This window comes from Ciconia boyciana, chromosome 8 (genome assembly GCF_034638445.1).
Source record: "Ciconia boyciana chromosome 8, ASM3463844v1, whole genome shotgun sequence".
Classification (NCBI taxonomy): Eukaryota; Metazoa; Chordata; class Aves; order Ciconiiformes; family Ciconiidae; genus Ciconia; species Ciconia boyciana.
The window spans coordinates 51,464,818-51,491,575 of record NC_132941.1 but is presented as its reverse complement, the minus strand read 5'-3'; the positions used below and the strand labels follow the sequence as shown (position 1 = coordinate 51,491,575).

The 26,758-nt window shown below is 59.3% G+C and overlaps 2 protein-coding genes across 4 annotated transcripts; both read right to left on the bottom strand.

Annotated features, from left to right (window-relative positions):
• Positions 1-234: 234 nt before the first annotated feature.
• On the bottom strand, positions 235-8,605 carry FGF8 (fibroblast growth factor 8). 3 transcript variants are annotated; one of them, XM_072870486.1, is made up of 5 exons: positions 8,515-8,605; positions 8,390-8,426; positions 6,124-6,271; positions 1,783-1,889; positions 235-686 (listed from the first exon to the last, which is right to left on the bottom strand). In XM_072870486.1, the coding sequence occupies exons 1-5, from the start codon at positions 8,544-8,546 to the stop codon at positions 399-401; spliced, it is 612 nt and encodes a 203-aa protein (XP_072726587.1). In that variant the 5' UTR covers positions 8,547-8,605; the 3' UTR covers positions 235-398. The 3 variants fall into 3 exon arrangements, with proteins under 3 accessions (XP_072726587.1, XP_072726586.1, XP_072726588.1); XM_072870485.1 differs by having other exon boundaries at positions 6,124-6,304; positions 8,515-8,546; XM_072870487.1 differs by having other exon boundaries at positions 6,124-6,304; positions 8,390-8,563.
• A 12,844-nt stretch (positions 8,606-21,449) lies between these two features.
• Positions 21,450-25,968, bottom strand: NPM3 (nucleophosmin/nucleoplasmin 3). Its single transcript, XM_072869969.1, has 6 exons — positions 25,830-25,968; positions 23,902-23,987; positions 23,077-23,196; positions 22,727-22,820; positions 22,161-22,298; positions 21,450-22,040 (listed from the first exon to the last, which is right to left on the bottom strand). The coding sequence occupies exons 1-5, from the start codon at positions 25,861-25,863 to the stop codon at positions 22,177-22,179; spliced, it is 456 nt and encodes a 151-aa protein (XP_072726070.1). The 5' UTR covers positions 25,864-25,968; the 3' UTR covers positions 21,450-22,040; positions 22,161-22,176.
• Between the last annotated feature and the right edge of the window lie 790 nt (positions 25,969-26,758).

The following is a 26,758-nucleotide window of genomic DNA, read 5'->3' as shown; positions in this document are numbered from 1 at the left end:
TTTGCTTGTTTGTTTTAAACGGTGGTTTTTTTTCTCCTTTCCCCTAGAGCTACAAAAAAAAAAATTACAAAATAAAACGTGACCCCAAAAACAGACTAGAATATTTCTAAGCAAAGGGCTCTTCCCCCTTCACCAGTCTTTGAACATTTCATTTCTTTTAAAGTTGGAGTACAAAAATAGAGCCTCTCTTCTTTTTTTCTCTTTTTTCTTTTTTGTAAAAACCAAACACCCCCCCCAAAATTATCAACAACTAGAGCAAGTATTTTTTTTTTTATCCTCCCCCCTCCCTTTTTTTCTTTGTTTAATACCCATATGGGAAAGTCTCTACATATAGTCCACCAAGCTCGGAGGAGAGTCCTCCAGGAGAGGTGCAGGCAGGGCGGGCAGAGGCAGGCAAGTCAAGGGCCCACCCTGGAGTTGGAATTTCTAGTCCTTTTACTTCTCCGGTTGAAGGGGTAGTTGAGGAACTCAAAGCGTCTGTGGGGCTCGGTGGTCTGGTGGCCCTTGGGAAGCCTCTTCATGAAATGTACCTCCCGTTGGTGCTGCCGGGTCTTGGAGCCCTTGCGCGGGCGGCCCTTGCGGGTGAAGGCCATGTACCAGCCCTCGTACTTGGCGTTCTGCAGCGCTGTGTAGTTGTTCTCCAGGACGATCTCCGTGAAGACGCAGTCCTTGCCTTTGCCGTTGCTCTGAGAAGGGGACAGAGGGGGGATTTGAGCAACGGGTGCTCAGTCAGAGGCTCAGTCTCTCGAGCAGCTGGGGTGACAGCAGGGTTGCAATGCTTGTGGACAGCCAAGGGCTCACTTTTCCCACCTCTTCTCCTACAGGTTTGAATTGCCCAAAATCTGCTTTTCATTAGAAAAGCTGAGGGAGGAGTAGGCATTGTGGCATGGGCAGAAGCTGCTCACTGCAGCTTGCATCCCCAGTGTGATGCCAGCACCAGGCTGCAAGCCCCAACAGGGCTTGTCCCAGCCTTCACTTCCACTGCACCCACAGGGAGATTTTTGCCCGCTCCCATCCTGACCCCATCCATGCCAGGGCTGGATTCCCCCACCAGCATGACCATAAGCAAACTCTCCATCTCAGTGGCAATTCACCCACCCATCCTATTCCCCTTTGGGTGTTTAATATAGCAGGGGCATCAAGGGGCCAAAGAGGTGACGCGGGGTCCGTGGGGATGACATCCACAGATGCAGATGGCAGGGAGCATGGGAGCAGCTGTGGGCTGAGCTCCTCCCCGTTACGGGCAGCAGCAGGGCCAGGGAGGGGACCCTCATTGGGCAGCCCCAGGGAAGGAGCCGCCATGGAAAATCCTCCCAGACAATCGCTGTCCCAGCATGATTTTGCACATCCAGCCCCCTCCGCCCCCAGGGAGAGAGCATCGAGGCTCGGAGGAAGCGTGACTAACCCGGCACAGTGGGGCCCGGCCTTGGGGCCAGCCCCACGGAGCATCTTAACATTCCTGGCACTTGTACCATGTAATCGGGGAGAATAGCCCGGCAATCTGCCTATTTGTTCGGGGAGATACAAGGAATGTGCCCCACACGGCACCCGCCCGCCTCCCTTGCTCCCCTGCTTCCCTCCTGCTGCCCAGGCTGCGGGATGGCTCATCCCCCTGCCCTCCAAAGGGGTCTGCTGGCTGAGCCCCCAGGACCAGCCAGTGCTTCCCCATCCCATTCCCATGGATGGGCTCCGTACCGGGTAAGAGCTCCTCTCCTGGCAAGCCCTGTTCAGTGCCCATGACACTTCTCTGGCTTGCCCATGCCCGTGAGCCCAGCGCCCTACCTTGCCGATCAGCTTCCCCTTCTTGTTCATGCAGATGTAGAAACCTGTGGCTGCCCCCTTGATGCGCACGCGGCTCCCGAAGGTGTCCGTCTCCACGATGAGCTTGGCTGGAGAGAGCAGCGGGAAGAAAGGGAGAGGGAGGTCAGAGGGGCTCCGGGATGGGGCAGGCACAGGGATGGAGACCCCAGCAATGTGTCCTGACGCTGGGCACTGCGGGCACATGCTCTCTGATGACTGGGCCAGAGAGAGCCCTAAAATCAGGGCACGATTTTAGACCCAGCCTCAGCCCCCATACCCTGCCACAGTGTCCCTGCGTGACCTTGGTCACGTCCCTTTGCCACCCTGAGCCATGCTGGAGGGAGAGAAGCTCTGCCTTGCCCAGCTCCATGGGGCTCAGAGCTTCAGGTGCCACAGAGGTGTCCCAGAAGGGAGACAGGGCAGTGAGCAGGGCACACACCGCTGGTGGAGAACAAGCCAGCTGTCCTGCAAACCGAGACTGGTCTGGGCGAGCCTGCAGGCAGGAAGCAGGCAGGCACCCTCTGGAAGTGCACGGCGTGCTGCCAGCTGTCCCCAGCCCCACAGGGACACCGCTCTGTGTCTCTCTGCTGGGCCAGGGCTGCAGGAGGAGCAGTGACTTTGCAGCTGGCAGGGGAGGCGTGAAGGGTACGGCCATCCTTTTAATGCCTTTCACCTTTGCACGAGTCGAGAGGGCGTATTGATTTGGTCTCAGTTTTTTAATGGAGGCATCGATCGACTTCCGAAGGAGCTATGCAAATCGCCGGGTCGATGGGCCGCCTATAAATAGACCTGTCACCTTCCCTCCCTGCCTTCGCCCTGGGAACCCGAGCCCCGAAGCCCATCCATCCCCAGGGAAGGGGGAGGATGGGGAGAGGACATCCTTCTCCCCGGCCCTGCAGCTGCTGTCCCCAGAGCTAGCTCCCCTCCCCGGGGCAAGCTCTGACAGGGATGGTGGCTACCTGTTTGCACCTCAAAAAGGCTGTGCTATGCCAAGCACCAAAGATTTCCCTGCGGCACTGAAAAGCCAGCCAGGACTGTCCCATCTCACCACCATCACCTCTTGCCCCACATCAGCCTCTAGTGCCATAAGCACAATTTGGCAAGGTAATTAGAGCGCAGCCCACAAAGCTTCCAAGTCTATAGCCTTATTATGGGAATAAGCCCATTGATGCCTTATTTCTCCTCTCGGATCTCTGCACAAGGGCTGCTTGGTTCCTCAGGACTGTGGTCCACCCCGGCTTGCACATCTCTACCCCAGGATGCTCAGCCACTGGCGAGCCCCAGCAAGGGCAGCGATGTGGCTCTGGAGTGGGTGGCTTTGCAGGAGGGTGCTTTGAATGGCAGAAGGAGGTTGTGGGCACAAGCACAAGATAAAGTGAGCCTAAATCACACTCTGGGCTAGGACTAAACTGCTGCCTCTCTGTCTCTGCAATGCCCTGATCCTGCATCCCTTGCACCACAGGCATTGCTGAGGTCAATGGCACCGAGGGTGGGGTGCCACTGACCCCAAAATCTGCTGGGACCAACTGATTCAGTGCTGCCGGGCAAGCCAGGCTCGATGCGCAAGCAGGCACCCCCTCCCCGCGCTCCCTCCTGCCAACGTCACCCTGCAGCATCTCTCGTCCCCAAACTGCCCCATGTCTGCCGCCCCCTACCCCCAGCTGGGCACAGACTGGACTCAGAGCTGAGAAATTTGGGAAGAGCCAACTCCAGGCTGTGCCACCCCAGCACCAATGCCCAGAGCCTGGCATGCACCTAGCATCCCCAAAAACAGCCACAGGAGCCGCAGTGCTCTGCAAACAAAGTGCTGAGACAGTGACCCCCTATTTATCTATATTGGGGAAAGGGGGGGAATTGATCTCAGAGGCAGTAAAAGGTTTGAGGAGAATTGATTTTTCTCTCCAAGAGATAGAAAGAGCAGGGAGGGAGGGAGGGACGGAGGCGGGAGGGAGGGAGCGGGGAGGCCTCAGCCCCAGCGAGCACAAAACCCCGCTTTAAAGATGCACATCACTTCTTTCGGCCGTTTTTTTTTTTTTTTCCCCTCTCCGTGATTTACAGCCGCCGGTCGAGTTTGCCGCCCCGCATGAGCCTGGCCAGCGCACTCCAGCCCTGCCAGCCGCCGGTGGAGGAGACGGACCACCTGTCCCCAGGGACCTGCACCCCCAGACCCATGCAGACGACCCGTGAACCCCACAAACCCCAGCCCTGACCAGCTGAAAAACCTGGGCACAGATGAAACCGGCAAGTCAGGAGGGAGCTGCGGCAGCGTTCCCGGCCGCTCGTGGGGTTTAGTCCAGGCTGCAGCCACCGGCAGCTTGCTCGGTGGCGGGCAAGGCCTGGGAGGGACGAGCTGGGCTGCACCGGCCACCCGCCTTCCCTTAGAATTAAAAAAAGTCAATCGAATATTGACAATTAAGACAGATAACTGAAAACGCTGGACTCGATGTTAAGTCGGCTGTAAAAACGTCAGCGTGGGGAAAGGGGTCATCTACAAAAATAAATCAACCCCTTTTACACGCCTACCCCCAAAAATGAGATAAAAAAAGCAGAAGGAAGGGCTCGGGGAGAGGGGCTCTTTTCTTTAAAAGTGGATTTCTAAATAACATTTTGGGGGAGTCCTTTTTTTTTTTTTCCTCCTTTTTTGAGGAGGGGGGAACTTGACGTTTTCAACTCTATTCTTTCACTTAAGTGACAGATTTATCCCAGTAAAATTATGTTTCATGCTCAAACTTTGAAGGGAAAGTGGCTACGTAAATGCTGAAAAAATGCAGCGAGACACACTTGATCCCCCAACTGGACTGCGAAGAAGAGAAAGTATTCAGGAAATGTTAAAAAAGGTGAAAGTAAGAAGCGTTTTAATAGTTCTTCCAGACATGGGGGCCTCCCTGGAGATTCATATAGAACAATCCTGAACCTCTATTTTAACATTTACAGACTTGCAACTCTTCTAAAACTTTACATCTGAAAAACTGCTTGTTCTCTTTCTGGTTTAGATCAGTCTTCATTTTCCTCCTTAGCTCTTCAAATGCTTAACCTTTTTTTATTACATTTTAATAGAGTTTTTCAAGCCACCACCAGTCCCCTCCTTCTGGCCTTATTTAAACCTGGTCGTTATTTAAATATGCACTAACTGCCTTTTAAAATCCAGGCATTATAGGACTAAAACAAGAGGGGATTTTTTGCTTGGGAAATTAGCTAATGCCCTTTCAAGCCAGAGCTGCTCTAGGGTGGGAATAATTCATTTGGAAGATTAATGCTAGATGTATGGAATACCATATAGAGAGAATCTGCGCTGTGCTTGCACTGCTAACGTCCAGCGCAAGATTTTCAGCCAAAGCAAAAGGAAGAGAGAAAGAAAAAAAAAAAACAAAACCCAGAAGGGGAAGGAAGAAAAGTGTTTCTACTAATCTCCCCAAGCAAGAAAGGGAAATTGCAGCTAATACCAAAGAAAAACAGTTGTCATTCCTATGTACAACACACAGGAACACAGGCATTTCCCTGATCCGGGTGCAGGATCAGGCCTCCCGCAGCCGGCCCCGCGGCAGTGCCGGGGCTCGGTGGCCCCGCCGACCCCTGCGCGGCGTTTGACCGTCCCAACGTGTCATTAGCGCACGCGATCAAAGTATTTGGGCTTCGGGTGTCTCCAGCGGAGGGATCGGTCCCCCTGCCCTGGGGGGGTGGAGGTTTTGGGGAGGGGGTGCCAGGGCAACGGCAGAGGGGCCGCGGCGTAGCGCGGGCCCTCGCGCTTGCAGGGTCCCCGCCGCTTTGTCTCTGGAGATGCCGCAGCACCTTCGCCCGTGGCCAACTGCCTCACTCGGGATTTGTTCTGAGAAGGGAGGGATGGGGGGTACATCAGGAAAATGCCACTTCGGACAGTTCTAGTTTAGGGAAGGTTTCTAAAGCAGCTGTTACCCCTTTCCCCTCCCCCCTCTTTTCTTTTTCAACTTTCTATTTCTTTTCCAAAAGGAAGTCTCAGAGACACTCAGCCCTGCAAAGAGGTGGGCTGAAATGACTGATGCTGCTCAGCACTCCGCAGCCCTGAATGGTGCGGTGGTCAGGTGCAAACCAAGAATGAAAAAGAAAGGAGCAGAGCCCATCCTGCAAGCACCGATCCCCTCCCTCGGCATGGGGAACCTGCCCTCACCTTGAATCACACAGCCGCTGATCGCTGACCCCTATGTTCTCCCTTTACAAGCCCCCGCAAGCCGAACGATTTTAATGATTTCTGGCTAACAAACAGGACGGAAATCATCAATCGCCGTGCTGGGCTGCGAACACCTCCCCGGCTCCCCCCCTCCGCCCGCCCCCATCACACGTCCTTACCGTGCACATCCCCATCCTCTGCCATTGCATTGATTTTCTTGTTGTCCAAGATCTGCACATGTTTCCCGCTGGTCCGGCTGTACAGCTGGTAGGTACGGACGAGCCGCCGGCTGAGCTGATCCGTCACCAGGCTCTGCTCCCTCACATGCTGTGTAAAATTAGGTGGGGACTGAACAGTTACCTTTAGGAAATTAAAAAATATACGACACACCATTATAATCTCTACTCCTCAGAGGGGCGAATGGGCTGAGCTGAGATCGCCGGCCTCCAGCCAGGCTTTACGGGGAGGCACAGAGCTGGGACCGAAGTGGTACCTCCTGCGCCAGCAAACTTCCCCGGGGAGAAGGAGCATTAAGCTCCGGGACGCAGCGACCAGAGCCCTTTACAGAGCCCAGCCCGCTCCAGACATGCCCTATAAGCAGAGAGATGCAGGTGACTCGGAAGCGTGACAGGGCTCGGTGACCACAGAGGCCTCCCCGGGACTCGGCCGGTCCCGGCTGGCACTGGAGTACCTGAGATGGGCATTGAGTCTGGGCGCTGGAGGGGGCCCAGGGGGGTGATGCAGGATGGCACTGAGTTGCCCCCCCCGGAGGGGCTGACACATTCGTCCCACACCTCTCTCGCCTCTGCAGGAGCATACTACCGCTCCGGCTGCCCTGGACATGTACCCCAGCCGCTGCCCCATCGGTTTCAACAGCTGCCTTTCCTCTGGTGCTCTTTATTTGCTCCCAAACACCCCACTTATTGAGCTCTTCAAATACAAAGTCCCCAAAGAAGGTAGAGCTATGAGGTATAAGAATTATAAGAAAACCATGCCCTAGCCTAGGTATTTAGTGGCGTAAAACCCCGAGGATACTAACGCACTACGCGTGCAAACACATCTCTCATCCACAGCCAGCTGTTTGGTGCTGGCAGCGGGGCTGTCCCCAGCCCCGGCACACCAAACCCGTTAGCCCCAGAGCTGCAGCTGAGCCCGTCCCCTCCAGACCCGACGCTGCTGCTCCTGGGCTTTAAATGATTTTCATGAGCGGCCAAACCTGCTCCGCCCTCAGCCCCAGCTCACGAGCTTGCACAGAAGTCTTTTTCCCCCCTCGTCTCAAATCCCTCTTTTAAGTCTGGAAAGTTTCGCTGCTCGCTGACATTTATAAAGATGTATTCTGAGCAAATGTTAGGAGATAGCTCCTTTCAACATCAGAAGGCTGGGACTACCCCCCACCACCCCCACGTCAAATGGGAAGATTTTCTCCCGTCTTAAACAACAACAGAAAAACCCAATAAAAGCAAAAGCCGCTGCTCTCTCAAAGCTGGCTTTATAGAGATATCTCCCCTTGACAATGTCATCTCTCTCCCTCTGCTTCTGCCTGTGCATGTGTGTTTCCTATAGACGGGTTTTGGATAATGCAGCAGGATTCTCTCCCCGGCTCTGATGAGGGTACCATGTGGAGGAGAGGTCATTAGCCATGCTGCTATTTGGTCTCCATCTCATACTCCAAAATATTACAGCTATGTTTTTATACAACTGCACACTCCCAGCGCTACGTTCCCTTCGCTTTTCGGCTGGAAACTCGATTTTTTTGTTTGTTTGTTTTCCAAGCTTCCAGGAAAATAAATAAATTTTTAAAAGTAGCTTAAAGGGCATTTAGAGCAAAGCTTCTGCACCTGTGATCTCAGGGGGAAGGGGGGCTTCACCCCGGTTTGAAGGCGCACCGCTCCCAGCGACGCGTGCCTGCTGGTATGCGGGTGATGCACAAGCTCTGCCCGGGCTGTTTAATCTATTCGTGACACTTCTGTCTCTGGCGATACAAACCAGCGATGCTAAAGTCTGACAGTTTTAAGCTGAATCAAAACCTGCGCTTTTTAGCAACGTTTTGGTGGGGTTTCTTTTCCCTTTTTAAATGCCGCTTTACTTTTTGGATGAAGCGGCGTAGGAAAAAAAAAAACCCGGACAAGAGGAACGGGGGTATCCACAGTGCCATTTAGAGGTGGGGGAGACGGGACCTCAAGCTACTTAAAAACAACCCTGCACAGTTCCTCGAAACCCCGGGTACTCCCCGCCTCGCAGCCCGAGTCCTCCGCACCTTATTTTGCGGCCCGGGGGGCTCCCCCCTCGGCCTCGGCGTTTTACAGCCGGGCGACTTTTGTCTCCCGGGTTTTCAGCCGTTCCTCCTCCGCCCTCCCTCCGTCCCTCCCGAGCCCGGGGCGCTCGGCGGCGGCTGCGGGGCACCCCCCGTCCCCGAGGGGCGAACAAAGCCGGGCGGGCACTTACCTGGGCTTGCAGGCAGAGGACGAACAAGTGCATTAACCTGGGAGGGGGGAGAGAGAAAGCAGGAGAGAGGTGTGAACCGGGGGCTGCGGGCCCGGGGGGCGAGGGCCGGGGCTGCCGGTACTCACACGTAGCTGAAGAGCGAGGAGCAGGGGTCCATCGCGGCGCCGGTGCGGGGCCGGGGGCCCGGGGCCCGGCGGCGGCGGGGAGCGCCCGGGGGGCGCGGCGCGGCGCTGCCTCGGCTCCTCGCCTCCTCTCGCCCTGCCGGCGCGTCCTCGCCCCGAGGAAAGGAGGGCACAAGCGGCTACAGTGGGGAAAGGCCCCCGCCGGCCCGCCCGCCCGCCCGCCCAGCCCCCGGGGCGCACGGCCGGCGGCCCCCCGCCGCGGGGCGCCCCCCGCCCCGCTCCGCGGCCCCGGCAGGCGGCGAGGCCGGCCCGCAGCCCCGACGGCGGGGGCGGGCGCGGCCGGGGGGCGGCCGCCGCCGCAGGGGGAAGCCCGGCCGGACCGCCGCCGCCGCTCCCCTCCCCGGCCCGGCGGTACCTGCCGAGGCGGAGGGGGCGGCGGGCCAGGTGTCGCCGGGCTCGGGGCTGGCACTAAGGGCCGGGCTCCGCGGCCGGCCGCTGGCGGGACGCCCTCCCCGCCCCGTGCCTCAGTTTCCCCATCTGCAAAACGGGGTTTAAGGGCTGGCAGGGAGGGAGGGGGCGCCGGGGCCGCGGTTCCCCCGCTGGGGGCTGGCCGCTCCGCGGGCGCGTTGTGGATTGGGACCGGGCGGGCGAGCCCTCCCGGGACGTGCCAGACATTAAAAGGATTACCGGGGGGATGGAGGGGGCCGGAGTTTCGAGAGGGAGCGAGGCTGAGCAAATACCGCAGCCGGGGTGGGGAGCGGGTGGCGGGCAGCGGGACCCCCCCCGAGCATCCCCGCCGGGCGCTTACCTGGTGGGGCGGGCGGGCGCCCTCAGGGCCGGCGGTGCGGGGCCATGGGGCCGGGCGGCGGCGGCGGTGGGACGGGGCTCAGCCCCGCAGCCCGGGCAGGGCCGCCGAGGGCTGCATTGTTCCGGCGAGCCCCGGCGCTCCCGGCCCCGCCACCTGTTGCGCACCGGGGCGGGGGCTGCGGCGGGGCTGCGGCGGGCGGCCCCCGGGGCCGGTACCTGGCCGGGGCCGGGGCCGGCGCCGCCTGCTCGGCGCTGAGTGACAGCTGCTAATTTGCCGGCCGTGCCCCGCTGCCGGTCCCCGCGCTCCCCGCGCCCTCCTTTATCTTATCAGAGCCCATAATTACAATTGCTATTTTGTTTCCTCGAATCAGCAATCAGCGCTATCTGCCGCCGCTGGAGAGGCAGCTCCTGTCAGCCGGCCTCTGAGTGACAGAGCGGCGGGCTGCACCGCCACACACGCGTGTGCACGGCCCGCCTGCACACGCACACAGCCCCGCACACGCCTGTGCAGCCCCCCTGCACACACACACGCGTGCACGCATCACACGCACACCCGTGCAGGCCCTCCGCGCAGACCCCTTCGTGCACACGCGTACGGCCTTTCCCACGCAGCCCCCTCCTTCCCACTCGCACCCCTCACACGCACAGCTCCCCTACACACACGCAACCCTGTACGCTCATGCTGCGCACCCCCAGCACAGACACACGCGCTCCTCTTTGCTCACCCCTACCCCAGAAATACACCCCCCCGCCTCGCACACGTAAGCCAGCTGCGGTCACAGGACATTTCTCTCTCACACACACGCACTGACATCCAGCTCACGCCGTTTGCCCCTTGCTCAGGCACCCAGCAACCCCAGACACGCGTGCCCCCGCACGTCTCCCCACCGCACACTCAGCATTTCACCCCAAAACGCTGCCTACAGTCACCTCCGGGGATGGATCTCCCAGGGGTCTCACCTGGTCTTGCCCAGCATCATCACTGCTGGGGGGATGCCGCAGGCGGGCAAGGGAGCCTGGGCACTGCCCCATCCAGGCCACACAGGGCTCACGGAGAAAAACAGCCCCTGCATCAGTATCATCAGACCTAGCACAGCACAGGACGGGCAACTGCCTTGTTCTGGCCAAAATTTCCCACAAAATAAGCCCCTTGTGCATTTTCCTTCTCTTTTTCTTGGTGCAAAAGACCGGAAGGATGTTTCTGAGGGGTTTTCCTACATGTAGAAAGAAGTCTTGGGCCAAGCTTGTGTTTAACTGGAAGACTTTAGGAGCACCACTTGGGTACTGAAGGTGCTTGGCTGAAGCAGGAGAGGGTTTCCACGGGCAGCACGCGCTCACGCATCCAGCTCGTTGGTCCAGCACACTCTCAGGAGAAAAACCCTCTGTGTCAAACCGTGCAAACAGCTGATGTGCCACAGCACAGGTGAGGCAGTTCCCCATATCCACCTCTCTGGCCTGCCTAAGGAAAACCAGGCAAAACCAGAGCAGGCAGCTCTAGGTATTCCTGATGCTCTAAATTAAGACAATCCTTGCTTTTTTATATATAAAAAATGCACACCGTGTTCAACAGTGTCCAGAACAGCCCAAGCTGCCTTGAACCGGGAGATTTACGGTGTCCCGTACGGGGTCAGAGGCAGCTGCAAGCTGACAGCCCCGTGTGCCCCCTGCCCTCAGCAAACAGGCTCAAGTGCCAGTCATGGCTGTAAAATCAAGCCGGTGCGGGATCACCCAGGGGTGGCCACACTTCGCCTGACAGCGGATGACAGACGATGCTCCTGCCAGCCATCCTCGGGGCCACAGCCAAGGCATCCTCAGTCCCTGTCCTACCCCACTCCCCATCCTACCCAACCTTTGGGCAGGGGAGAGACATGAGCAGGTTGGTGATGGCAGCGGGGGACAGGCAGCATCGCGGCTGCAGGGCTCGTCCCACCTCTGCTGCTGCCTTGGCTCATAGCCACGACCTGCTCCTTGCAGGGAAGCCGGGTGCCTGCACAAAGGCATTTGCCTTCTTCCCTTGGTGCTTCCCAGCCCACCACGGGGTCACCCATGTTTGCATCAAGAATGACACCTCCCCCTCCTCATTTGTTTTTTAAGTAAAAAACAAACCTTTTTGGAAAGCCTCTCTCCTGTGCAAGGCAGCACAAGGGAAATCAGCCTGCCTATCAGCTCCTTCACAGGCCATCTGAGCTAAGCCCCCTGGTCCACCGGGTGAGGGTCCCCTCCATCCCCAGGCACTGAGGCTAAATGGTTTGTCTGGCTCTCCTGTGGAGCAGAGAAACCCCAGCCCGGTGCTCCTGAGACCAGCTGGGCCTCAGGCCAAGCTGCTATGGAGCTGGTGGAAGAAACCCCCTCCCAGCAGAAAGACTTGGGGACCTGATGTGTCTCCAGCACTCCAGGCAGCCGTCAGGCTGTGATCCCTGGAGGAGGCTACCAGCATGGTCCCATCAGGTCCTGTCCTGGTGCCCCACTGCTCCATTGCCCTGATCTGCAGAACTGGGACCACGTGTAGGCTGGGCAGGCACAGGAGTGTGTTTCCCTCAGAGAACAGCTCATGTATTTTATGTTCTTCAGGGATGTTAAACACTGCAGGTGAAGCATTGAACACTGTGAGCTGCAGCCCCCTCACCCTGTTTCCTATAAAGCTGAGGGTGCCCAGGCGCAGCTGCAGGGCTGCAACACCAAGAAACAGGAGTCGAGAGAGGAACCAGGACAAGGAAATGGCTGTCCCAGCCTGGCTGGGGTCCAGGCTTGCTCTCAAGCCTTCCCCACCTCCACCTCTCCTTTGCACCCCACATAGAGTCTCCTGGCAGCTGGGAACCGTGGGGGCAGCTCCTGGAGCAGCCTAGACTGCAGTCTAGAGGTGAGCAGACTGGGAGAGGATTTGAGGAGATGGAGGGGTCAGCAGGCGAGGGACTGTGAGACCCCCTGGGAGGGGGCTGCCTGGGTCACTCTACAGCAGAGACTGGAGAGAGTGCAGGGGGTGCTGTGGGGGTCTCTCCCCATTCCCCCTGTGACCCTCAGCACTGTACCCCCCCCACCCAGGGCCACCCCAGCTCCATCCCGGCTCTCTCCCAGGATGTCACTTTGCACATCTGCAGGACACAGCCAGGTCCCAGCTCCAGCTTCCAGACTGCTTCTTCTAGGGCATCATCCCTGTCTGGCCTAGTCCAGGTCAGAAGTGGTCCACAGACTCCCCCCTCTTCCCACAGGGCGAGGGACGGCAGAGCAAGCTCCCGCTCCCTAGAAGAAGTCAAAGCCAGCAAGGTGCAGCTGTTATTAGCTCCTCCCTGAGCATTGGCCTAAAACCTCCCCACTAGCATCACTTACTTCAGAAAGGCAGAGCCAAGAAAAGCAACATCAACCATGGCTTTAGGGGCGACCAGTCCACACTGGGGCAAGCGGAGACAAGGGCTGCTAGCAGACTGGGAGTTCACATCACAAGAGGAGGCTGGGAGAATTTGGGGTGAGGGGTAGCCAGCAAAACACCCGCAGGAGGTTTGGCTTGAACATCCCTTTGCCAGGGGAAACCACCAGGCGGAGAAGCAACCAGGACATTGCTGTCACTCTCAGAGAAGGGCCAACAGCCACAGTTCCCTGCTCCTGCTAGGCCAGGGATATAGACAACCACAGGGCTAATCCTGAGTGATGGAGGAGAGCAGGACCTGCAACGGCACACTGCAACACTGAGCTGGCTGGAGGGCAAGGAGACCTCCTCTCTGCAGGCACAGAGGGCTCAGCGAGTCCACAGAGCAGTTGCCTTTGAAAGGGGACAGACAGAGTAGGCAGTGGGGTGGCTGGCATGGGGCTGAGGGTTAGCCAAAGGCTGGGCCACACAAAGACGAGGACACCGGCGCGGAGGCAGCAGTTCCCTGCACCCGAGCATCCTCCTGCCCTCCAACACCATATCATGGAGAGCCAAAACGCATGAAAACCAGGATCCTCTAACACTTTACAGCTGTGCCTGGAGGATGCTTGGCCATAAACCAGCTTTTGCCACCCCAGAATAAACATGTGGAGACTTCCCAGCAGAGCCAGAGGGATGCTAGCCCGCTCCACCCTCGCCCTTCCCAGCCCCAGCCCTGCAGCCCAGCGCCCTCAGCCCTGCCTGCTGATCCTTCACAAAGGGACCGCAGCATTAATGGGGCGTTTCGGAGGCAACAGCAGCTCCTCCATGGCTGAGCAGCACGGAGCAGCCTGGGGCGATCCCACCGCTCACCATTAACCTGCCCCCTCCTCCCGAAGGGAAGGAACTTGGCCGAACCCCACCGGGATGTGTTACATGGGAATGACCTTGTCTTCGCTACCCACAGCGCCAAGGCAGCCCTGGGGCAAACGAGGAGCGGGGAGGGGAGACACAGTCCGCTCACAATTAATTCTCCTCTCTATTCAATTACTAGCAGCAGAGTTGAAGCATGTTTCACGGCGGTGGGAATGTCAGGCCAGGAGACTAACCCTGCGTTCTGGTCGCAGCCCCCTGGAGCGACACCCACCCCTGTGCAGGACCAGCCTGGGTGACGTGCCCCCCATTAGGTCCCTCCTTAGCAGTCTGCTCTCATGGCTTCATTTCAGGGAACTGGGCTCCCTCCTCTGCCCTTTGGAGACCATTTCATCACCTCCTGTCCCTCCTGCCCAGCAGCTTTCTAGAAACGTGGCCTTTGCTTCATAATTTCGGGCTGTGCTCCTGGAAGTGCTGGTGTCAATATTGCCTCCATCATCCTCCGGTGGCCACGTGCTGACTCCCAGGCAGCGATGCTCCTGCGGATCAGAGGAGTTAAAGCTAGGCTCTGCTTTCTGTCCAGGCTGGGTGATTTGGAGAAGAGCTCACCACCCACAACAGCGCGGCAGGGGCAGCCTTGGGTGGCTCAGCACATGGCAGCTTCGCTCCTGTTCCCCGAGCAGAGCTGGAGTTCATCCAGGGCAGTCCATGGATGCATGGAGGGATTTTCCATTAGCGTTAAGCATCTGACTCATGGCTGTGTTTGGCTCTGCCAACACCAGCACTGCTTTCATCTCTGGCATCCACACCCAGTGCATGGAAGGGGCTCAGAGATGAGCCAGGCACACAGGTAAAGATATGGCTATGCTGAGTGAGTCCAGGAGCCTTGCAGAGGACAGTGATGGGGAGGTGCACACCCATGCCACATCCACCTGCAAGGAGAGAGAACTGGGATTGCTCTGCAGCCACCCAGCTTGGGAAGGGGTCCACACCAAGTCCCACAGCTGGACTTGAGCTAGGCAAGCCAGAAAAAAAGACCAAAGGCTCCCAGCAAGGGCAGTGCATGTGGGAGCAGCTCAGGGAGGAGGTGACATCCCCAGCCCCATGTGATTTAAACCCAAGGTTGGGCATTTTTGTGCAAATCTGCTCTGCCTCTAACAGGGGTCAGCAAACGAGCAGCCTGACCAAGAATGGCCATGACACATGTGCAAGGGAAACGAGTGACACACATGGGCATGTGGATGAGGATGTGCATGCTCATGGCATTTAAGCAGCTCCACTTCATTTCCGACCACATCGCACAGACCAAACAGGTCCCAAGGCGTTCCCAGCTGGCACAACTTCCCCAGCATGATAGCCCCAGCCCAAGCAGCAGCACCCTCCTCGGGGTCTCCAGCCATACACCATCAAGCAGGGCTGGGAAGGGGGGGTCAAAGCCAGGGTGGGTGGGAGGGGGCTCCACTGGCCACCCAGGAAGGTGGAGGCCGTCATTCAGTGCCGGGGGTCACTGTCCTCTTTGTGGGATGGACTCAGAGGCTCCTTCAGGGCCATGAGGAGCTGAGACAGAGAGAAGAAAATGTTGGCCCTTTGCTGCCCAGCTTCAGCCTCAGCTCCCAGACAGCTGGGCTTGGCGATTTGGCTTTGGTTTGGGTTCTCTTAGGAAGAGGATGCCTGCGCCCAGCCCGTGGGGGGGTTAAGCCTAAAACTAACAGCAGTGGCCATGGGGGGGCTGTCCGTCAGCTGTAACTCTACCTTCATTTGTTTGCTTACAGCATCCACCCAAAATGCCCGTGTGTGTCTCTGGGCCCCTGTGTCAGTGGCAGCTGAACTGCTGACCCCAGGAGTTTGCAAAACACCAGGGTTATGGCCCCTTTGACATCCCAACCCGGCAGAGCCACAGCTCATCCTGACCCTGGCCCCGGGGAGCCAGCCCCTGGGGCACCCCACACGGCCTTGCAAGAGCCAGGGGGACAGGGGGAGGCAGCAGGGCCAGCAAGAGAAAACCCCAAAGAAGCAGCGAGGTGGGCATGCGCTCCATGGCACCTGCTGCTCCCCCAGGTTGGCCACAGCCCCTCAGCTTGCTGGCCAGCCCCACGTTTGCCCCAAACCCCCCTGTTAGCCCTTACCCAAGCCCAGCCTTCCAGCTCCCATCAGCCCTACTGCCATCACCTCACACTGGCTCTGGGGTTGGTGCAGGAACTGTGCCCCTCTTCAACACTCATGCCCAGGGCCATGTCTGGTCTCTGTGCCTCCCTGCACATCTCTGTGTTTTGGGAAGGCCAGGAACATGTGGTGCCAGACAAAACCACAGCCAGAGCCTGTAACTGGCTTCTCCGAGGCACCAGCTGTGGTAGGGAACTTCCACACCACCCTGGAGCATGGCCATGGCATGCACAAGATGCCCAAGCTCCCATCGTGGTGTAGACACCATGTCCAGGGTGTGCAGGGATGGGTCAGGGCTGCAGGGAGCCAGCCTAGGCACAGGACCAAGCACCTAGGGAGTTCAGATGTGGTTTGAGAGGTCTCCAATGACTGTGCTCCCACTTTTTCTGCAGGAGCCAAAATCCCATCTCCTGAGGGCCCAGCCCCAGTGCTAGACCATGCTGCCTCCTCCCAGTGAGCTGAGTACCAGGAGGTCTAGCACAGCAGACCTGCCACAGACAAGATCTCTGTCCCCTGTGCTCACTTCATCCTCTGCTCTGCCCATCAGCAACAGCTCTTCCTATCCAGCCCCCAAAACCTCATGTGCTGCAGCTCAGGGGTCTCCACCTCCTTGAGAGCCCATGGGGGAGCAGGGGCTGGAGGCATGGAGGGGGTATGGGGTCCCACAGCCCCTGTGCAGAGCCATTACCAGCAAGGACACCACAGAGGCCGAATCCTGCCCATCCAGCCTAGGGCTCTGCCACTGGTGGGGCTGGAAACAGGGGACCGCAAGGTCCCTGTGCTCCCTGCAGCAAGGTGCCTCCCTGGGAGGATCCCTCAGGCAGATCCTAAATCCTCCTGGGGCACAGCCCAGCTGCTCTGGGCAGACCCCGTCCCCCCGGCTGCCACCAGCCCTGGCAGGGAAGCATGGCCAGCGGTGACAGTCCTGCCAGTGTAAGGGGCAGCCCAGCCCACAGCGATTAGATTCGCACCTTGGAGGGGTTGAAGGCCAGGACACCTGAGACCTCCAGGCATCTTGGCCGCGGCTGTTGAGTGCGGACTGCTAACACCTCCCTGATGCAAGACGGGCTGCACTGGGGATGCGGGAGGGGATGGTGCAGGGCAGCTGCAATGGAGCCTCGCCCAGGCTGTCTTGCATGAGGCTTTCTACCACAGCCCAACCACATTCACTTTTAGCACCTGCTTTATGTGTTTGTGAATTTAAACCCAACTCATGGCACAACCTCTGCTCCAGCATTAGTCCACGCTCCCCTAGCACCTTCTGCTGTGCCCCCACTGCAGACCATAAAGCCACGGCTGTCGCAGCAGCACCTTCGTGGAAACAACCCCCTCTTGTTTTCTGCGCAGTGCTATGGAGCTGGGGACACACATCCCCACTGCAAGCAGACACGCTGAGCAGCTATCCCAGCCTGCGAATGCCCGGAGCAGAGCCTGGCCATAAGCAACCTCCTGTGCCGGGATGTGCAGCTGGGAGCAGCTGTGGTAAATCAGCTGCCAGCACCCGCTGTGGAGCCGAGAGCTGGAGGAGCCTCTTCTCCTCCCACAGAGCAGTCAGTGGGGTGAACACCCACAGTCCAGGCTCCCAGCCAGCTCAAGGCAGGCTGAGGAAGACCCCAGCACCAGCGAGCAGAACGTGACCTCAGACCTGAGTTTTGGCTTCTCCAGCAGACAGGGCTATTCCCAGAGTGCACCAGTGGCATTTCCCTCTGCAAGGCGTGTTGATGGGAAGAGGATGGGAATTACCAGCAGCCTGGCCCTTCCAGATCCTGCTGCTTCCTCTCTTGGTTGCAACATGTTCCCAGCTCAGCTCTGCCAGGGCCAGCCCTGCACATTAGGGTGCCGGCGGCTCCCTGAGGAAATAGCAGAGGTACCTGTGCCCACTGCCTGGCAGGACAGAACAGCGATAGCACAGCTAACGCTGCCGAGAACAGGACACTCATCACACCCACCACGAGGGTTGTCCCGGCTGAGGGTGGCTCTGCTGGCCCTTTTCCTGGCTCCGGCTGCCACCGAGGTGCCACGGACCCCACGGCTCAGCACCTCTCAGAGCCGCTGCACCCTGGGATAACAGGGGATGCTGCATCTCCAGGGCTGTCCCACTGGCTTCCTTCGTAGCCCAGGCATCCAAGCCTCACAGAAAAGCAGTACTACCCCAGTTCAGTGTGGGAACCAGCAACAGAGAGCTCATGGAGCAGGGGACCAGCCCCACCTACAGCACGGTTACAGCTGCGCCTCTCAGCCGCCCCGGGGCCGAGTTCTCAGCCATGGAGAGTTGAAACGGAGCAAGAAAACCATTGGGGCAGGACCATCTGAGGCATCACAAGGAAAACCGCTGCCTGGCCATCCTCAGCAGAGCAGCTCCCCATCCCTCTTCTCCATCCCTGAAAAAGCAACTCAAACCTGACCTCTGAAACCAGACCATCCCCTAGGAGCCGCTGGCCCAGCCCAGCCACCCAGTTGGAGGCAGGCAGCCAAACCCCAGCCCAGCGGGGCTGCACCTGGGCCAGACCCTGCAGTGAGCAGCCCGAGCCCCTCACTGAGCACAGCAGGCCAGTTCGGGAGGGCCATGGAGAGTGCAGCAGTGTGGGTGCATGGCCACGGTGCTCATGCATGGTGACCTCCACATCGAGCCGTGCTACGGCCATGTTTCTCTGCTGCATGGCTCAGCCAGAGTCAGGGTTCCCCGGTGATGCCGGAGCAGGGAGGGATCCATCCTCAGCAACATCAGCATGCAGAGCCGCAAAATGCAGCAAAGAGGAGGGATGCTTAGAGCCAACCACCTCCCGCAGCAACCCCAGAGCCATCACCTGGGTTGGGGCATCATTTGGCTCCCTGGGTCCTGGCATTTCCACCACCCCATGGGAGAGCAAGGGGCTCCATACTTACACACGTAAGACATGCATTTCCAGCGTGGGAAGCCCACATATGTACGTAGGTACACAACAACTTCATTTCTCTACACAAAACAAGGCAGCCCTCACACGGGGAGCCCCATGATTCACTCCCCGTACACAGAGAGCCTCCTGCCCCCCGCCACCCCTGAGCACCCCCAGCCCAGCCATGCCCGAGCTCACCTGCTCTTAGACAGCCCTGTTTGTTTGCGCAAGGTATTTGCAGCCGGGGGCACCTGCTTTGATACCATCAGCTCCACGAAGGAAGCTGCTCACCTAGCGTGACCCCTGTAATCCCATCCTTCCCCATTAAGCGCTGTGTGTGAGCGCATCCCCCCCTCCCAGCCTCCTGCCATCTCAGCATTTATCTCCCTCTCCCCAAGCTGAGCACATCAAGGCTGTGACATTGCTGGGGAAGGGGGGAGCAAACCTCCTCAAGTCACTTAGAAAAGGGCCTGGCAGTGCCAACACCCCCCAGCCCCTCCATTGCCCGCTCTGGGACTGGGTTGTTCCCTCTCCCCTGGCATCGCCCTGCAGCAGCACTGGGGACCAGGCAGCGCTCGTGGCAAGGCTTTGGGATGGGCTGGTCCTGCAGTGGGGTGGAAAAGCTTGGCCTCCTCAAGCCTACTGCCAGCAGCACCATGTCCCCCATGGTGCCACCTTTGCCCCCTGGCAGGACTGTCCCTCCTGCCACAGCCTCTTGTCCCAGCTATCTAGACACCCCTAAGGAAACCAGCACCCTGAAACCATCCCTTCTACCCTTTAAGAAGCCAAATGCTCCTTCTCATCAGCCAGCACTGCCTCTCCCACCCCCCATGAAGCAGCCGTACCACCCTGCCAGGGCCAAGCTGTGCCCACTCCCTCCCCTCATCATCCCCTGCCAGGCTCTGAGACAGCCGCCTCCCCCAGCCCACCCTTCCAGGAGCACCTTGTTAAAAATGATCTACTGGCTCTTATCTCCCCCGAGCCAAGCTGCTCCTCCACAGAGAGCAAGCAGGACCAAGGCCTGGCAGATAAATTAGCCCTGACCCCTTCCAAGCACACACAGCCAAGGAGATCTACGAAGTCCTGCGTGTGCCAGCCCTGGCAGGGGCTGGGCACCATCCCGGCACCGGCACAGCCACAGCTCCATTCACCACCCCAAACTCCTCTCCTGCACCATCAGCACAGGACACCGGGGCACCGTGCCCTGCCAGTGCCTCTCAAACGCGCATCCAGCCCTCAGGGAGGATGCTCCTGCATCTCTTCACTCAGCAAGGCTGCTGAATCACCCCACTTCCCACAAACTTCCCCAGGACAATGAGATTTGCTGGGGAATCTTACAGTGCTTGGGCACAGGCACCCTGCTGCCCTAGGACGGCAGGAGGAACGATATTGCCCAGGGACACGACCTCTCCCAGCCGGCACCCACCCTCCCCGTAGGGCCAGACCCAAGCAGGCGGCTCCCCGCAGGGACCCGAAGCAGGAGCAGAGTGCTGGATGCCCTTTGCATCCCAGGGGCTGCCCAGACCCAGAGAGCGTGGCCATGCCTTGCTGCAAGCCGCCAGCGGGCCTGGCAGGGACAGGCAGCCGGGCAGGGAGAGGCGACGAGAGAGGCCAGGAGAGAGGCCAGGAGCTGGCTGGACCGCGGTCCCCCTGGCCGGGCCGGGCGGGAGCGGGGCCGCCGCGCTGCCCGCCTGCCACCTAGCGGTCCCCGCGCTGGGACCCGCCGGCCCCCGCCGCCTCCCGGGCCCCGGCCCCGGCCCCACGCCCCGGGTGCCCAGCAGGTACCGGGGTAACGCCGCTGCCTCTCCCAGCCCCCCGGCATCCTCCCCCCGCGCTGCTGCGGGGTGCCACGCACCAGCCAAGGGGCTGCATCGCCCCCAGGCCGGCTCCGCTCCGTCCTCCGGTGTCCCCCGGGCGGGCACCGTCCCCAGGGACATAGCCCCGTGCCACGGGGTTGAGATGCCAACAGTCCTTTGCTGCAAGGGGCATCAAAGCCTCCCTCCGTGCTGGTCAAAGGCTGTTTGGGGCCAGAAGGAAACAGCGGGGATGTGGGATGTAGAGGGGAGCTGCACAGGCCCCGGAGGAGACAAACAGCCCCGCTAACAACCTAGGATGGAGCCTGAGCTGAGGATCTGCCATGGAGGACTTCCTGCCAGAGCCAATGCAACCAAGAAACTGACTGTCCCAGGGCACCAACAGGGCAGGACAGTACATGGTGCTTCTCAGGGACAACAGCCAGTGTCACAAACAAGGAGGGCTGGGACAGGCATCGACCCATGTCAATGGCCAGGGATGCAAGATCGGATGCAAGGAAACCACTAGAGAAACATTTAAGGACAGGACCAGCCCCCAGGAGTGAGAAGTGCCGCCTGACTAAAGCGCAGAAAGGATCAAACCTTATCCAGGTACCCAGACACAGGGGAACATGACTCCCCAGCAAAGGTCAGAGCTCAAACCTGCAGGTGCTGGCGTTTCACCCCTCCGCAGGACACTGCTGGGCTGAGAGCAGGACACAAACAAGGACCTTGCTGTGACAGCACCCAGCACCAGGGCCAACGTGGCCGAAACCAGGGGGGTGTTGCTAACAGCTGGGTTACCTTTGGGAGCACACGCGGAGCTAGGTCCCTGCCCCATACAGCCACCTGCAACTCTGCCCCTTCCCTCAGTAGCCTGGATGCAGCCCTGAGCAGGCTCACAGGGCACAAGCGTGCAGAGCCCACAAGGGAGGGAGAGGAGCCCCGGGGCCCCTCCTGGGAGCTCCACAACAGCATCGCCAAGGGAAGCAACTGTCAAGGACAGGACACAGAGGAGCATCTCCCACTGCAGTGCACATGGGAGGAACCTGCCAGCCAGCAATGACCCCCCTCCAGACCTGATGCCTGAGAGACCTTTATTTAGAGTGTAAAAACAGTTCTTTACAAAGCAGATTGACCCAGAACCTCCCCCCTGAATCAAAAATAGGCTGTGAGCTCCCACCCCACCATAACTGCAGTTGAGGATGCAGCCTGGGCCCCGTTTTCACACTTCCAAGTGTATAAAAACCATCAAATTGTGAGTAAAGAAAAGCAAACACACTAGAATCAGTGAAAGTGCCTGTCCCACCACTAGCTTTACGTCCATCTGCTGGGGAAGGGGCCAAGACTGGGTATTTCAGAGCTAGGGGAAGAGTGAGCACAGAGCAGAGGTCCAGGACAGCAAAAAGGCACAGGGCAAGGATCACGTCCTCCATCCCCAACTCCCAGCACAGGGATCGGGGAGGTGGGATATACCAGCAGCATCCATCCAGTTTTGGGATCAACCTCCCAGGGCTGTGGGAAAGGAGACACCCCAGTGCTGGGAGCAGCCCCTGCTCCCCAAAAAGTTACAAGAGAAAAAAAAAAAATTAAAAACAAAGCAGCAAACGTTGAGGTCCTGGCAAGAGGTGTCCGAGGTAAAAGCCATCCAGGGAGAGAAGTCCCAGTGAGTACCTGGAGGAAGAACCAGACTGAGACCAGCAGAATCCTGCAGCAGGGCAGCTTCCACCCGTGCTCACCATGCTGGTGTCACAGCCACCTGGACCCTTCCTCCAAGGCTGCCCGGCCCCTCACCTTGCCTGGAGATATGTTACTGCTTCCTCCTGTACTTCTTGGCTGGCATGATAGGAGCAAGCTCTTCCTCCCCCTCCTCCTCCTCCTCCTCCTCAGACAAGTCATCGTTCTCCTCAAAGGAAGCATCTTCCCTGTGCACTGGGACACACAAATAACTCTGTTACTCACCAACGTATGTCTTTGCAAATACAACTGGCCCCCAAGACACCCCAAGAGCAGAGCAGCCCAAGGAGCACTGGGAGCAGTTTTAACAGCAGCTTGTGGGCAGTAAGGTGTATCCCAGCTGGAGGGACATCTCAGCAGGGAATGGCAACAGCCAGCCATGGGAAAAGAGGACAGCATAGGTCATCCAGACCCCTTTTCCCATGCAAGGCTTTACGGCAGGGAAGGAATCCCTGCACGGATACAGCATCTGGGGAACCAGCACAAAGGAGGCACTGAGCAGATGTGATGGGCAGCACCAAGCGCATCTCCCAGGGGCTCCCCAGCCAGTGTTCTTCTCACTGGAGGGAGCCCCTCCATACCCCTTGCTCCTCCCAAGCCTTTCCACACCTGTGTGTCCTTACCAATTTGGTGCCAGCCAGCAAGGTGTACCGGGCCAGAGCCCGCTGCCAGGCGGAAGGTCACCGGAGGCTGCAGCTTGAAGTTGTCCAGGCTCAGCTGCAAAGAGACAGAGATGGAACTAAGTGGCAAAGACTAAAAGCAGAATGTCCTTCAGCCCCCAGCATGGCACCTGGCCTAGTTAAAACGTGTCCTTCCAAGGGCATCTTCAGCCAGGCTGAGGCTAGCCAGGGCATTTCCCCACGAGCTGCAGACCAGCTCGTGGTCAGGGTCCTAGGGGAAAGGTCCGCAAACATCCAGAGATGTCCAGTTCCCTGCAGCCATCCCCACCTGTGTCTTCAAAACAACCTCTTACCAAGGGCTGGCACGACAACTTCAGATTGGCCACAGGCACAGCGATCTCCTGGTTCTCGTGGTTTCGCCCAACGACCTCAACCACATTGCACTCATCCTTGGCACCGTCTGTGAGGCAGACCTGGGTGGGAGTGGAGATCATGAACTACTGCTTTTCCAGGGGACCCAGCAGGGACAACCAGGGCTCTCCATGGGACAAGTGACTCACAGCAATGCTACCAGCCCAGCTGCCATGCAAGGTGTGAGGATGCTGCTCCACAAAACAGGGAGAGCACAGAGTCCCCCGCTGCAGCAATTGCCGCCTGACCACCTCCGGTGGGGCTCTGTGCCTTTCCCAGCTGGGACAGCTGTTCCCGCAGCCACCTCAGGACATGGTGCCTGGGCTGCATTTACTGCTGATCTGACCCATGCTGGCAGGTCCTGTGCTCTCAGGACAGAAAGCATCCCCCAGGGAGAGCCAGAAATGAAGCCCTGCATCTGCCTGGGCTTGGAGAGCAACAAGCCAGAGACCCAGCTGGTGAGGGGGGGCCGTGTTCTAGTGGGAGGCTCCAGCAAGGTCAAATACAAGGAAAAAATACTTTCCTTCACCCCATGTCTAGAGAATTCCTCTGCTGAGCAGCCTGCCGATGCCACTGGCTTTGCTCAAGCACCTCCATAAACGTGACAGTCCCGTGCCCTGCCCTGAGAGCAGCCAGTGCTGAGACCTCAGCCAAGGAAGTCCCCTGTTCCAGCCCAGCCAGGGAAGGGGGAATGAGCCTGGCAAGGGGCATGAGGCTGTGGGCCACCATGGGATAGGACAAGCACTGGTAATTCTCATTTCTCTTACCACAGACAGGGCCAAAACGTGCTCGAAATCATCTTGCTCATCCACCTGAAACGTGTAGGATTTGGTACTGGCAGTCAGCTCACAGCCTGGAAGGAGGACATCAGAAAAGCTGCAGCAGCGGTTACACAACCCCAAGCACCACAGGAAAAGGGTTCCCAGGGCGAGCCCCAGCCAGGCACGCACACGGCATCCATCAAACACTTTATTTTCTCATGCTCAGGTGCAGCCTCAGGCCAGGGCACCCTGCACGCCAGGATGATGTGTCCCCAAAAACTATCCACCCAGCTCAGCACCATACAGGGACTGTGTCCCCAAACTGGGCTGCCATGAAGCAGTGCCCCAAGGGCCCCAATCACAGGCAGGGCAAGGCTCATCCCCTCCAGAGAGCAGCACAGGCAGGGTGCACTGCTCTGGACAACAGGAGAGGGAGCAGACAGAAAGGCAGCTCTGCTCTCCCCAGTATCAGCAAAATTGCTCTGGCGAGAGTCTGGAGGCAGAGACAAAGGCACGGAGTGTGAGACCCGAGCGATGAGGAACAACCCGAGGGGAGGACGCTGGGCCAGGCTGCAGGGAGCTGGAGTCCCTCAAGACAAGTCTCAAGAGAGATTTTATTACATACTTCAAACAGACACAAGGGAGATGCAAGATTATGTCCTTAGCTCTTAGGATCAGGATTCAGCCGACCACGGGGAGGAAGGAAGGCAGAGCGCCCTGGGTGTGTTTGCTTATTGCAGGATGATTCACCAATGTGAAGCAGATCGGAAGAACACAGACCTGAGCCCTGCATACCAGACCCGGCATTTGCCAGGGAGAGAGCGAAATTAGCCTCAGCAAACACAGCCCAGGGCAGGACCTCCTCCTAACTGCGCTTATGTATTCAGCTCACCAGGGCAAGGACCGAAATCCAGGTGCATAAAAGGCCTCGGGGGCCGCTGCCCCGCTTCCCTGCCCCGTACAAGTGCTGCCGAGCCGCGATGTTTGCGATGCTTTGGGCCGGGAGCAGCCCCGGACACGCGTGCGCACGCCTGCTTGCACACACGTTTGTGAGCAGCGCCGGGCCACGTGTGGCGGGGGGGGGGGGTAACAGCCCCAGCCGAAACCCCTCCCAGAGGGGAGGGACGCGGCTCTGCCGCCCCGCGAAGGGCACCCACGGAACGCTGACGTGGGAGCGCGGGGGATTAACCGGAGGAGCGGGAGAGGCCAGCGAGAGCCGCGGGTGCCGCCTGCGCTGCCGCAGGAGCGGGGCTGCCACCCCCCACCCCCCATTACTCTCAGCCCCTCCCGGTCCCCTGCACCCACAAGAACCCCAACACCCCACGCGGCTCCCCCCAGTCCGCCCCAGGACCCCCACCACATGCCCGCTCCCTCCCAGACACGGCCGTATGCGTGTCCCTCTCCCCAAACTCCAGGGCCTCGCTGGTCGCCCTCTCCCCGTGCCCCGGCCACACACGTGTCTCTCTCCCCAGTGTCCCCGACCGGCACGTCTGGCACCCCCCAGGGCTCAGGAATGCCCTCCACGTGTCTCTCCCGACCCACGTGTCTCCCCCGCCCCCCCCCCCGGGTGTCTCTGCTGCCCCCAGGTCCCTCTTTTGCACCCCACTTGTCCCTATTGCCCCCCTACGTCTTCCCCCAGGCCTATTCCCCAGCCACGTGTCTGTCCTGCCTCCACGCCGCCCCGTTACTCTCTCTTCCCCGTCTCTCTCCAGCCCCCATTTATTGCCCCCACGTGTCTCTCCTACACCCATTTCTCTCTTGCCCCCACCGCCCTAGTGCCCCCGTCTCTCCTTACCCCCATCTCTCTCATACCCCCGCCCCGCGTCTCCCTCCCCAACCCATCTATTACCCCCACGTGTCTCTCTTCCACCCCTCCCCGCGTCCCCGCTCCCCTCCCCGTCCCTCGCCCGCCCGTGGACCCCGGTGCCGCTCACCAAAGAGGACGCTGCCGGGCCCGTGCGGCTCCATGAGGCGGCAGCGGGACGAGCCGTGCGGTGCCGGGACGGGCCGTGCCGTGCCGTGCCGGGACGAGCCGCGCCGCCCCGCCCCGCCCCGCGGTGCCGCCCCCGGCTGTGGGTGACCAAACCAAAGGGCGCTGCAGCATCGTCCCGCACCCCGCGTGGGGGGACCCCGCTGGCATCAAGAAGGTGGAGGGGTCCTTTCCGGAAGGGGAGGGTGAAATGCTGCATTTATAGCATTTTATTTCCTTGCACTAAGAGCGGAAGGGTTATTACCCCAGCGGGATCCTAATGACTTCTCCTGTTAACCAGCCTCTTCCGTCAGAAGATTGTTCTGGAGAGGGTCTTAAATTGTGAGGATGAACAGCCCAAAAGCCACCCCAGAGATGAAAGAGACCACCGCATCCTCTAACTGGGGGGGGGCTCCTGCCCATCCTGCGCCTTCAGCCAAAGCCAGTTCGGCAGGATAATGCATTTACTGACCACGCTGCCCGCTGTGGAAACGCCACACCAGAGAAAGGGCCCTTGCTGCCTGCTGTCATGGGCACCATCCCGGCACACCCGGCGCTGGGGAGAAGACAGAGCACCGACAGAGCCCGGGGAGGCAGAAAGCCAAGGGCATAAAGAGGGGTATCGGAGGGGTAGGAGGGTAACAGGGACCGAGGCAGGGGCACAAGGGGAGGGACCTGCTCATCCCCATCCTTTTAAGCGTAGGCAAGGATGAGAGCAGCGTGACCCGACACCGGGGACTGTGGTAGAGGAGCCTTTGAACGCAGGAGGCAAGATCCTGCTTAAAAATCTATTGCAGGGAGCAGAGGGCCGGACCAGCCTTTCCAATCAGAAAGAGAAGCAGCCTGGTCTGTGCTGCAGGGGTGGAGGGGGGAGCAGCTGAATTAAAACAAACC